Source organism: Eurytemora carolleeae, unplaced genomic scaffold, assembly GCF_000591075.1.
Source record: "Eurytemora carolleeae unplaced genomic scaffold, Eaff_2.0 scaffold904, whole genome shotgun sequence".
Taxonomy (NCBI): domain Eukaryota; kingdom Metazoa; phylum Arthropoda; class Copepoda; order Calanoida; family Temoridae; genus Eurytemora; species Eurytemora carolleeae.
In genome coordinates this window covers 7,951-21,446 of record NW_019396809.1, presented here as the reverse complement: position 1 = coordinate 21,446, position 13,496 = coordinate 7,951, and the positions used below count along the sequence as shown (strand labels likewise).

General features: G+C 32.0%; 1 protein-coding gene across 1 annotated transcript in view; it reads right to left on the bottom strand.

Moving 5' to 3' along the window:
- Positions 1–6,403: 6,403 nt before the first annotated feature.
- LOC111708913 (leucine-rich repeat-containing protein 24) overlaps positions 6,404–13,496 on the bottom strand; it is an 8,175-nt gene continuing 1,082 nt past the window's right edge. The window contains exons 2-5 of the mRNA XM_023482418.1: positions 12,406–12,525; positions 10,396–10,448; positions 7,660–9,382; positions 6,404–7,222 (exon numbers count right to left, since the gene is read on the bottom strand). Coding sequence (XP_023338186.1) covers positions 7,106–7,222; positions 7,660–9,382; positions 10,396–10,448; positions 12,406–12,525 — 2,013 coding nt within the window. The 3' untranslated portion in view covers positions 6,404–7,105. The remainder of the gene's footprint in view (positions 7,223–7,659; positions 9,383–10,395; positions 10,449–12,405; positions 12,526–13,496) is intronic.

Here is a 13,496-nt window from a genome sequence, read left to right as displayed (position 1 = left end):
TAATAAGTATAATTTTAAATATGTAAAATTAAAGTACATGAGAGTGAAAAATCTCAAAACTTGAAATAGAAAATCTTAAATCATTGGTTTCTCCGGGACGAATTAAAAATGATGTATATTGTTTTCAGAATCAGGGATTAACAAGGTTATTAATGTTACTCAGGAGGGGTTGAATTTTTTTAAACAATTGTTTATTTTTATCATTTATAGTAACTTTTCATGGTAAAGTTAAGAAAGTTATCATCGTGCTATAATGTTAAATTAGCTGTATATTATAGTACTGTGCTATAAAGTTTAATTTGTTCCCGGATTTTCTCAAAATTGTTGGATAAATCTTGAGCAATTTTTCCAATTTAAATAAAAATAAAGATGAAATTAATTTATATTTTTCATTTCTGTTAAAATAAAAAGCTTATCGTATCTTTAGAAATAACCATTAAAGAAAGAGACCAATTTTTTAAAATTTCGAATGAAAGGAGTTGAGTTTTTGCCACAAAGTCTGATTTTCTAATCTCTATATCTTTGTAACCCAATGTCCAAGACCTTAGATATTTCAAATTATTAATACTTATAGATAAAATAATCTAAGTTTGAAAAATCAAAGGTTTGCATCAAAAGATTGCAAAGATATTATAATCAGAAGATTTTAGTTTTTAGCAAAAACTCAATTCCTTTCTTAATATGAAAAAGTTCATAGAAAAAGTTATAAAATTATTTTTAATTTGCAATTCTCTTTAAATCTTGAAAACAGACTTTAACTAAATCGTTTTTCTTTATTTTTTTCTTAAGTCTTTTAACGGAAAATATTAAGAAAAAAATAAAATATTTCCAAATTCAATTTTATATCATAAGCTTTATTTTGAATTCTATATCAGTAAGATTGCACAGTTGTTTGTCTTTTTGCATACTTGCAAATTTAGTTTTCTCTGCAGAAAGAGGAAACACATAACAAAGATAAAGTTTTATCTCAAACCAAAGAAAATAACATGTCGTCTAAATCTACAAAATATAACCAAGACCTGAATTTAATGAATATAAATCTATATATAAATTTGGCTTGTCTGTCTGTTTGTTTGTCTGTTTGTTTGTTTGTTTGTATCCAATAAACGTCAAAACGGCTAAACCTATCGGGCCCAAATTTTTGTGGGACATCTAGGGACCCCAGGGAAGGTTTATGAATGATCAAAATTTCAAATATTTGTCTCCATCAAATTTCGATCTTCTTTAAATTTTTGAAAATTTTGAAAATCCACGAAATTTTTTGTGAAAATCCGCGAATTATTTTTGTTTTTTTTACGATGTACACAAAGAGAACATGTTCACAATTAATTTAGAAGATGGGCGCGAAGCGCTCTCTAAGGCTAGTATATATATAAATTTAGCTTGTCTCATTGTTTGGTTTGTATCCAATAAACGTCAAAACGGCTGAACCGATCAGGCCCAAATTTAGTGTGGGACCTTACGTAGCCCCAGGGAAGGTTTATGAATGATCAAATTTTAAATATTTGTCTCCTTCAAAATTCGATTTTCATTAATTTTTTGACATTTTTTTGTTAAAATCCGCGAACTTTTTTTCACGATGTACACAAAGATAACCTGTTCAAAATTAAAATAGAAGATGGGCGCAAAAACGGACAGTTTTATTCTTACAATAGATAAACAGAATAATCACCATCAAGAATATTATATTACCTTGGATTACAATAGATAAACAGAATAATCATCAGAAAGAATATTATATTTCCTAGATTGCAATAGATAAACAGAATAATTATCAGCAAGATTATTAATATTTTCTAGGATTACAATAGATAAACAGAATAATCATCAGCAAGAATATTAAATTTTAAATGTGGAAGAAAGTTAGAGATAAGAACGATCGGTTTGTTTTTATTTTGTTATTTGATCGTTTTTTTCAATCCTTTAAAACAAATGGATTTCGTTCGTTCTATCAATCTCGTTCGTTGGCTCACTGTGCACGATCGTTCTGAAAATTTTTGTTTCAGTCAAATTTGTTGGTCAGTAAAATGTTTTGTTTGTAAATAAAATTTTCTAAAAAGTTTAAAATCTATGGAATATGATTGCGTAAATTTTTCATATTTCAAAATATGTCTATTTAACCAATTTTTTTAGTTTTAAATAAGAAAGATCTACAACTTTCATTAAAAAAAATCAGAGTTTGTGTGGAAAAAATTGAATTCCTCTCTTTCTTTCCCTTTGATGCATTCTTGTTATTAGATTATTGGTTCTCTCTCTTACTTAAAAGGAATCACTTTTCAGTGAATTCAGACTTCAAAAAAAAACTTATGGGTAAGGGTTGTATTGAAAAAATCAATTTAAAATTCGGTGATGGTGATGGAACAAATTCTCTGTAAAGTAAAAAAATTAGATGTTATTTCCACAATATATTTTGGTCTAGGTTAATCCTCGTCAGTTCTAATGATATAATAATCATCAGAATCGAAAAAAAAATTAAAACCACAGGAAAATAAACACACACAAAAAAATATTTAAAAAATAAAAATTTTGGGCTGTCAAATGGACATAAGAGAACCGAACTCAGATTTTGAGATGGCAAAAAGTTAATTTTCAAATATTCACTAAAATGTTTTAAGACAATTATTATTCCTTGAGATTGTTTCATTCTACAACACTCTTCATATGAAAATTAAAATGAAGACATAAAACTCGTTATATGACAGTAAAAATTGGACGGCTACCAAACAAGCTACAACTAATTTGGATTAAACTTCTTTTTCTATAGCTCATCAAAATGCTAAATCTAATAATTTAATGTAATATTTACGTAAACTATATCCAGACTAGCTTGTGTAATGATTAATGGGTTCAATTGATTACAATTCCAGATGTAAATTCTAGGTATTCGTGATGTCATTTGCTCCCTCTGGTTTATGGTGTGCACAAATGTTTCACTCTACGTCCCCGTACACAAATTCTTATAAGTTCCTTTATAGCTCTTTCTCTATAGATATCTCTCAGAGTATGAATGCATGGGATTTATCAGCTTAATAGTTTTTTTGTTAAGTAAATGTCACCCCGCGACTGACGGGTTTCCCGACACTCTTGCATCCTTGTACGTAAAGGGATCCGACTGGAACAGCAGAGAGCCTGCTTCTACGCGCATTTTCACTACATCTGTGTAAGGTTACTCTTGTTTTAATCAGCTCTATATAGTATCCGGAAAACCGTGGTTCAGCTGCTTCAGTTCTAGGTCTGCCTGAGCAGCTTCCTCAATCTCGTTCAGCTCTGCAGGATCACAATCAATCTGAGCAGCTTCTTCAAACTCCACTATCTCATTCAGCTGCTCTGGTCCATCAGATGCTTCTAATACATTCCCAGCTGCTTCCTTTACTACCAGAGCTACTCCTGGAGTCTCTGCTATATTAGCTGTTCTGTTATTGGTTCCACAACAGGTATGTGAAGAGCTGCTCTACAAGAGCTTCGTACTAAGGATCCTCTGCAGAGTATTGAACAGTCTCTGATTTATTGGGTGGGTATCTAGTTCTCCTCTGTACGAGCACTTTAGCTGCTCCAAGTCTCCAGTAGCTCTTTTTCTAGAACCAGCTGGTGAATATATCTTTGTCTGTAGTTGGACTGGATGGTCTGTAGCTGGACTTGTTTGCACTGGATATCTTAGTTCTCCTGTATGTCCTGGAAGTCCTAGCTCTCCTGTTAATCCTGGGAGTCCTAGTTTCTATGAGTCCTGGATATCCAGTTCTCTTCTGTATCCTTGTAAGTACTTTAGACGGCTGGTACGAGAGCAATTGGCTGCTCCAGATATGTGAAGAGCTGTCTGTCAAGAGCAGAGTCTCCAATATCAGGATGGGTCAGCATCTGGTATCCTGGGTATTCTAGTCCTCCTCTGTATCCTTATTGGTAGTTTAGACGAGCTGGTACAAAAGCAATTGGTTCCTGAAACTACTGGTGATAAATCTATTGATGATAATGAGGAATCCGTGGATGCATATTCATGGATAATGAGGGGGAAGGAGGCTGGTGTCCTTCTTAGTTTAGTTGGACTAGTATGTCCTAGATACATTACCTGCTCTATATCTCCAGTGGCTCATTTAATAGAACCAGCTCAAGAATATAGAGCTCCATCTAATACATCCTGGGCCGTAGTTGAACTATAGCTGAAAGAGTTACAATTGGGCAGTACCAGACACCAGCGGAAATACATCACTTGGTGATGCTGATGAATCTGATGAGGCATCCTCAGGTACAGTAATGGGGAAGGAGCTGGTTTCCTTCTTAGTTCTCTGATAGTCATGATAAAGATACATCAGTCAGATGGCTGTCTAGTAGTGCAGGTCCGTAGGCCTTTGTTGTACAAACAGAGGATTAGCTCAACGTTTGAACTTTTCAAATCCTGGGTGCACTCGTCCTTTTCTCCAGGTTCTCCACTCCTATATGCCGAGCCCATTAGCGCCTGATCCAATCAGGGTTCAGTCATGTGGTTGTTGTCTATTCTGAACCAATAGAAATAGTTTGGCGGTAACATCTATCTTTTTATAGATCTCATTATCCAATTAGAGTTATGAATCCTTCAATCGGTGCGTTCAGTAAATGGAAATATTTACTTCTACTGAAACTATAGTGTCTCTACTCCGCTCAGATTCAGAAAAAAGGGGTGAGCGGTGGTAGTACCTGAATATACTCTAAATATTACACCATGCTTTAAATACTAAACTTGGAAACCCAACTTTGTATGGAAAATAAAATTACCCTATAAAAACTAAAATTACCCTATAAAAACTAAAATTACCCTATAAAAGCCCACTCTGCAGCTGCTTAGAAAACTTTAAACCAAGCTAAAAACATATCTGTGGTGCTACCGAGGTCTGCTATCAACATTTATGGCATATCAGTCCAGGGGTACATTAGTTGTAAACGGACATGCAAACAGAGGTTCCCTTTTTTATTTAACTACTAGCTTGGGAACCCAGCGCTGCCCAGGTTAAAAAAGTTACTACTGCCGTTTACCCACACTTGAACGATTTTACCGGGAAAAAAATTGTCGCTATTAAATTCGACCTACTAAACTTAGATTCTCAAAACCGAGCTGAACACATTGACGTGGGTTTTACCAATCAAAATTTGAAGCAGATGGGACCAGGGGGTTCCTTAGTTATGATCGGACAAACAATCTAACAGACACCCAAGCAAAGATCACAACTTTATATATATAGAGAAAAAAAATATTGTTTTCTTTATTCTTCAAAAAGCTTAAAAGAAAATCAAATAATACAAAATATCTGAATAACATGAAGATATTATTGTTATTTATAAAAAATAACGTGTTATAAAATTAAGTAAGATATATTGCTCCTAGTAACCTGTTAATAAATTGAACGGACATGCCCATTTCGTGACCATGTGTAGCTATTTAAACTCAGGCCGTTAGTTTAATTAAAAAACTTTGGACATCCCAATTCCTCATTTTAAATTCAAAAAATAAAATTTTGGAGTTTAGTTTGAGTGAATTTAAAATTTAAACTAAGTTATTTTTCTTTTTTTCTTTCGTTAGCGAAACAGAATTAAGGGTTATTTTACAGATTGAGCTTTCTGTTAATTTTCTTTAGAATCAGTTTTTAACCGGAACAAAGCCCATCTTTATTTCTGTTTCCTAAAATAAAACTATATCTGAACGTGTCTTTTAACTTCCTTCAATTTTACTCTTCCTTGTAAAACATTTTTTCGTCTAGAAATTAAATAATTTGAAAATTATCAAAATACCTAAAATATACAGAAATGCAACTTAACAATTAGACGGAAAGAAAAAAAACATCTCAAAATGACCGTACAATTATATTTGTGCTAAAGAATATTCCATTACATATCTAGATTTTTAAGAAATGCTTTAAAACATTCGAACTTTATTTATTATAATAAATATAGAACAATTATATTGTCTAAATATAACATTTACACATTTTATTCATTAATAAACATTTGTTTTAATAAAACCTGGTCAATTTTTTACAGCAAGTCTGACTGTAAGTCTAAGAATGTAATTTTACTTTAGGTCTTGTCTTATTTAACGTGTTGGTTTAGTCCAGTGACCAAATGAATCTGGTGTAATGTTTCATCTTATTTAAATAGTTTAGTTTATCTGTTGTACATGTTTAATCTGGTTTGAATAGTTTAGTTTATCTGTTGTACAGGTTTCATCTGGTTTGAATATTTTAGTTTATCTGGTGTATATGTTTCATCTGGTTTGAATAGTTTAGTTTATCTGTTGTACAGGTTTCATCTGGTTTGAATAGTTTAGTTTATCTGTTGTACATGTTTCATCTGGTTTGAATAGTTTAGTTTATCTGTTGTACAAATTTCATCTGTTTTGAATAGTTTAGTTTATCTAGTGTAATGTTTCATNCATGTTTCATCTGGTTTGAATACTTTAATTTATCTGTTGTACATGTTTCATCTGGTTTGAATAGTTTAGTTTATCTGTTGTACAAATTTCATCTGTTTTGAATAGTTTAGTTTATCTAGTGTAATGTTTCATTTAATTAGAATCAATAAGTTTTTCTTTAATTAATGTTTAATTTGAGTCCTTAGTCAACAAAATCTTTAAAGTATCTGTTAGAATTCTAGTCCCAAGTTCTCGAAAAATATGAACATCACAAGTTTGAGTGTGTCTAGATATTAGAGTAAAGGATCCAAGTTCGGAGTTAAATCTATTATTCTCTCTCAACCTTTAATTTCAAGCCCATGCTCTCCCAATCTTGAAATGGATTTTCAGGTAGTAACAAGATCCTTTCAGAAGATTAGTTTTTATTCCATCAATCATATATATTCTCTTCATAGCACGTTCTTCACTTTGCATTGTTTAAAATCCTCACAACTAGATAAACATTTCTTATACAGGGCTGAAACTTTGGTTAGGACAAGCTTGGCTTCAAGGACTGACTTATAATCCAGTGGAAAAATTCTTAAATAAACATTTAAATCGCCTTAAATCTGAGAAATTCAAACTCATTTCTCCGGCACCTGTGTCAAGGTTTAGTTCGAGTTTTGACTTGTAATCAGAGATTTAAGACACAAAAGTTTTGGTCTCCAAACTTCTAAGTTGTTTTGTTGTTTAAAACATAGAATTGTTTGATTCAACGGTTCTTTCCGGTCTTGCTGGTAGTGAGGGAAGCCCCTCAGTAGGTATACTACATTTTTGCTCTGCTACTCCTGCTTCAAAGTGAACCCCCTGAAAAAATATTCTTTATTTTTTATTTTGTTTTTAATTTTAAGATATTAAGCGCTTAGTTCCTCTTTATTTTTGTGACATCTTAGTTGCCATGACCAGGCTATCAGCTTTTTGAGAATTTCAGTTGGTGGAAATTAAAAGGTGTCAAAATGAAAAAAATATTTCTTCTTTAAACGCTTAATGAGGAAAAATAAATACTCCTTTTTCTCCCGCAAAAAAGACTTTTGAAAATATTTAATTTTTTTTTCTTCTAATTTGTAAATATGACTGTAACCGTTTTTTTATATCATTTCACTATTTTGTGTTGTGACACAGCTAAATTAAGTATTTAGTGTATCATACTAAGAATGGAAATATTCCTCATCCCCCTGGATTCAAATTTTACTTTATGAAAAATTCCTGACTTCACACATTGACAAATGATAAAGAATATATTCCTTGAATTGTGGAGGTGGGGGTAGTATCAATTCTTCACATCTTTGAATAGGAATAAAATGTTGAAGATTCAAGCTGAGCTTATCCGACACTCCACTACTTTCTTTTATAAACTTTTTCTTTGGTAAAGTAGAAAAATGCCAGTGATTGTCTATTTTACCATCTCCGGCTCTTATCTCCTCCCCCTCATTACTCTCTAGCAGCAGTAATTGAGATGTTTTTGTACTATGGAAGCCGGGGATATCCTCCTCTACAATTCTATCGTTAGATAATTTAGCATCATGTAAAGATTGAAGAGGAGTAATGGAATCTGTGTTATTTCTTCCTGTTTGAAGTGGAATGTCTTTATTAACTTGGGGTTCTTTGTGAATTATATGATTAAAAAGAGTAACTTCACTTTTATCAATATTAACAATTGTTGGATCCCTGAAAGATACAATACTGTAACTTTTCTTCAGGATACTACATGGTCCATTTGGGAACTTATCCGCTGGTATAATATCATTTTTGTTTAGGCTTTCGTCCATCATTTGTTCATATGACAGCTCATTTTTGGTGTATGATGCAGCATATTCTGACGTCTCATCTGGGATACAGTTAGTTTTTGATGTTTGAATAGTCATCAAGGTTTTATCACTGGAGAATGTACTATTATTAATGGAACACTGGTAAAGGTGGGGTCCGGTTTGAGGACAGTTTCTTCTAACTCTTCGACATTTTACAATAAGGATCATGGAAATGGTGATTGTGAGAATACTTATAATAATGGCAGCCACTCCAATCACAACAAAGTATTCCCGCTTAAACCTTTCTTCCTCAACCTTCTTAGCCTCTGGAGAGAAGGGAGGTTCAGGTTTTACAACAATTACCGAAAAGTTTCCAATTGCTTTTCCTGCCTTATTCTCCGCCTCACACTGGAACCTCCCATTATCATCCTTACTTGTTCTCAGTAGGAACAGTTCACTAGTTAGTACACCTGGACCAGTTCTGGTAGTTGTGAAGTAGTAGCTTCTCAAATCAATATCGCTGACCATGGTTGAGCCGTTGCTAATCTGTAGACCTTCATACCTCCATGTAATTATACTTGATGGGATGCTGTCTACCATGCAAACTAAACTTATATTCTTCCCACTGATAACCTCTTCAAAGGAGGAACTTGGAGAAACTTTCGGAATGCAGGCTAATTCATAGTCAGGAAGTTCTCGAATGAGTTGTCCACTGATTCTTTCCGGGGAAGAACAGATGGGATCAACTTGGAATGAAACTGTTCTATTTTGCAAAAAATCTCTTAGTCCAATTAGTTTACAGTCACATTTCCATCGGTTTCCATTAAACGAAATCCCTCTGGTGTTCTTAGGAAGGTCTGACTGTGGATCCAACCTTTCAATCAGATTGTTTTCCAACTGCAACCAAAGTAAATGTTTTAAATCAACAAAGGCTTGAGCTTCAATCTCCACAATTTGACAAGCAGACAAGTCCAGTGTTTGCAAGTATTTGAGAGGTGTCAGTTGTGCCCGACTCACTTCACGAATGGGGTTACCAGTAAGTGAGAGGATCATCAAAAATTGACAATCGGACAGCGCATCTTGAGGAATACTCTGAAGTAGGTTGTAGCTGAGATCTAGTTCAACTAAATTTGTCATTCCTTGAAAACATCTTCCATTAACTTCTCTTATATTACACTGTCTCAGAAATATTTTCTGCAGGTTCAGTAGATCCAAGGAACTGCTCAAACAGATATTGTTATTACAAGTTTTGCGTCAAAGTATAAAAAATGCTCAATTTTTTCATTTTGAAAAGAATTCAGGTAATTGTAGAAAGCAAATTCTCCTGGGAATGACTTTGAATTTAACCAATGTTGAATAAGTAAAAAAAAAATATAAACAAAAGTATTGTTTCATTGCTTTTCTGGCATCATACTTTCTTTTGTTTCCTATTATTTCAAACTTTGAAGAAATTTTGTTAAATTATTTATTTCCAGGAGTTCTCAACTCCATTTCATCATTTCATTGGATCAAACATAGCAAAAAATCCAATTGTATTTTATTTTTGGGAAAAAGAGATTTTTCCTGATGAAGTGGTACTTTCTTAAATACCTAAAAGGACTGTAGCTGTAATTACAAGTGACTCTCTACTACTTGTTGATTGGCATTTTAGATTTAAAGCAGTGACCTTAAAACGTTGGACTGATCAAAGATGTCGGACTTATTCTAGTTAATCTAATAAAAGTCTTTTGAATTGTTTAGCACCCCTTTCTTCAAGATGTTTTATATTTAATAAATATCAATATTTACTTTCCAGAGATTTGAATTTGAATTTTTTCGAACCATTTTGGACGTAAAACATTTAATAATTTCCAGGGACACTAGTAACGTCAGCTGAGTTGAGTTTACACGCTAGTTTTGCAAGCATTCTAAAGTTATTCGAAAAATATACACAGGGAGCTCTCTGTCCCTGATGAGCAAACAATGGTTTAAAGGGTACCATTATAAATCTTTGCAAAGAGGGTCACTTGAAACTGCGCTTACAGTCCCTTTAATCTATAATTCCAGATTGCAATAGAATCTAGTTTTTAATAAGAAATAAAATGATCTAATTTGTAGCTGCAGATTATTAGAAATATTAGAAAATAAAGTTTGATAAAATCTCTACAATCTTATTCTTTGAAGTCTTATACTTTGACTTTTCAATGAATTAAGAAGTTTTAATTCTCAAAAAATAAATCAATATCTTGATTCCTGAATGTGTTTTCTCTAATTCTCCCCAAGTTGTTGAATGAAAGATCCATAACCTGAGAGCATTATTCTTTATAAACCTAGGTCATCAAGTTTAGCAAGATTATGAAAAATAATTCAGATTGATAGTTTTGGTTAGAAAAGGGCTAAGCTACAAACCTTTAACATGATTTTGTAATGCAATTCATAAAAATATTTTTTTTAACAATTTATTCAAAAATTAAATTTTTTTTTAATAATTTATAAATATCTAATTTTAACCAAATTATAAAAGAAAAATTTAAACTGTAAATGAAAAAATGCAAAAGGAATTGAGTTTTTGCCTCAAACTCAGATTTTCTAATTCTTTTATCCTTGCAACCCAATGTCTTAGATCTTAGATATTTCAAACTATAAAATCTGTCAAAGTCAAATTACCTAAGTTCAAAAAATCAAAGGTTTACACTATAAGGTTACAAAGATATCAGGATTTGAAAATTTGAACTTGTGGAAAGACTCAATTTCTTTATTAAAAATTTAAAACGCATTTTATTCCTTTTGAATTTTTACTTCTGATCGGAAAACCTTTAAAAAAATGACTCTTAAGACAATTACCATTTACCAAAACAAGATTGGTAAAAAAAAACAAAGATTTTGTCATTGAGGTGATTAACAAAGTGCCATAGGAACGTAGTTTTCATTCGAAAGTCCCAGCCTTGAAACCACTTATCGCAAACCAGCTGTTGAAAGCTAATTCATTAATAAATGCTGTAATGAATTTTTAAACAAAGGCTATTTTCCAATCCTGAGGCCGAATTGAACCCTATCCCTTTTGGGGTACTCGAAAACCAGGATACGCGGGGGGGNTATGACAATTGATACATAATTTGAAAGCTCTTATGTTCTACTTAAAGAATAGGCAAAATTTTCAAAAATTTACTTTTTTTCAGAACGTAGCAAAGTTGGTTGTGAAAAAAAAAAATCCAAAAAACTATAAGATATACATTTTTGAAAAGCCCTTGACATTTCAATTTTGCAAAATTTTGAATAACCTGATGTTTAATTATAAAAATGTGCAAATTTCTTTTGACGGGTTGTTTTGTTTGTAAATAACTTGCAAAATTTGTTTTGCAAAACTTGTGCAATCCGTTTCCTAATGTCATAGGCTTTCCAAAAAGCTAAAAGTTATTAAAATCTGACAACTTAAAAGGGTCAAAACAAAGATTTAGTTTGTTAAAGGAAAATGTTGCCATTCAGACAGGATGTCTGAGGACCCAGGGCCAGGCAGTTAGTAATAAAAGCCCGAATTTGGACTTAAGTTATGAGAATTGAAAAAATCTACAGGTGGGGGGTCAATTTGTCGCCCCCCCCCCCTGTAGGAAAAGGGTTAAAGAATTCATTAAATTCGGCCTCTGAATTGTTTATGGTTTTGAGTAAAAGGAATATTGAATAAGGTGGGATTTGATTTTCTGATATAGCAATATTGATTTGACAAGACAGAAGTTAAAAATCTGGTTACTAATAGAATTATTCGATATTTGACATTGAAAAAACTCATTGATCCTTTGAATTGTGCGTAAACGAACAACATATCTTAATACAAATGTTTTTTTTTAAACGAAATATTTTTTTATTGAATCCCGTAAAACTAAAAACATATATTTTTACTGGTCTTTATAAAGGAATGTCATTTACTCTTAAAAATTTTAGTGGCTGGTAAATGATATAATGTATAATGTATAAATCTAATAATATCTGGTAATATATTAAATATATATTGTACAGACAATATTAGATTTATTTGCATCACTTTTTTGGAAATGTCCGGACTAGGAGTAATTGGTGTTAAGAAATTCACGAATTTTACTTTTTAAAAAGGTTGAATAATTATATCTTAAATTTATTTCAAAGATGAAAAACGACGTCATAAACTCATGTTTTATGTGACACCCTGAACCAGAATTCCAACTGTGAAATATCAAAAGTATTCAACGTAAGGTTTCAAAGATATAAGTAATTAAAAGAATAATGTTCCTGTGTAGTTGAATCCAGGTGTGGTAATCTTGAATAGGAGGCATTCACACATTCTACAGTTTCCTTACCCCCTTTCCACTTACACAAGCACTTATCCGGGCACAGGCCGTCAGTAGTAGCCTAGGTCAAACAATAGAGTTAAAGTTATAGTAGCCTAGATCAAACAATAGAGTTAAAGGTATAGTAGCCTAGATCAAACAATAGAGTTAAAGGTATAGTAGCCTAGATAAAAAAATAGAGTTAAATGTATAGTAGCATAGATCAATCAATAGAGTTAAAGGTATAGTAGCCTAGATCAAACAATAGAGTTAAAGGTATAGTAGCCTAGATCAAACAATAGAGTTAGAGGTAGTAGCCTAGATCTAACAATAGAGTTAAATGTATAGTAGCCTAGATCAAACAAAAGAGCTAAAGGTATAGTAGCCCCAGATCAAATAATAGAGTTAGAGGTAGTAGCCTAGATCAAACAATAGAGTTAAATGTATAGTAGCCTAGATCAAACAATATAGTTAAATGTATAGTAGCCTAGATCAAACAATAGAGTTAAATGTGTAGTAGCATAGATCTAACAATAGAGTTAAATGTATAGTAGCCTATATCTAACAATAGAGCTAAAGGTATAGCATCCTAGATCAAACAATAGAGTTAAATGTATAGAAGTCTAGACCAAACAATAAAGTTAAAGGTATAGTAGCCTAGACAAAACAATACAGTTAAAGATATAGTAGCCTAGATCTAACAATAGAGTTAAAGGTATAGTAGCCTAGATCTAACAATAGAGTTAAAGGTATAGTAGCCTAGATCTTACAATAGAGTTAAATGTATAGTAGCCTAGATCAAACAATAGAGTTAAATGTATAGTAGCCTAGATCAAACAATAGAGTTAAATGTATAGTAGCATAGATCAAACAATTAAGTTAAATGTATAGTAGCCTAGATCAAACAATAGAGTTAATTGTATAGTAGCCTAGATCAAACAATTGAGTTAAATGTATAGTAGCCTAGATCAAACAATAGAGTTAAATGTATAGTAGCCTAGATCAAACAATAGAGTTAAAGGTATAGTAGCCTAGATCTAACAATAGAGTTAA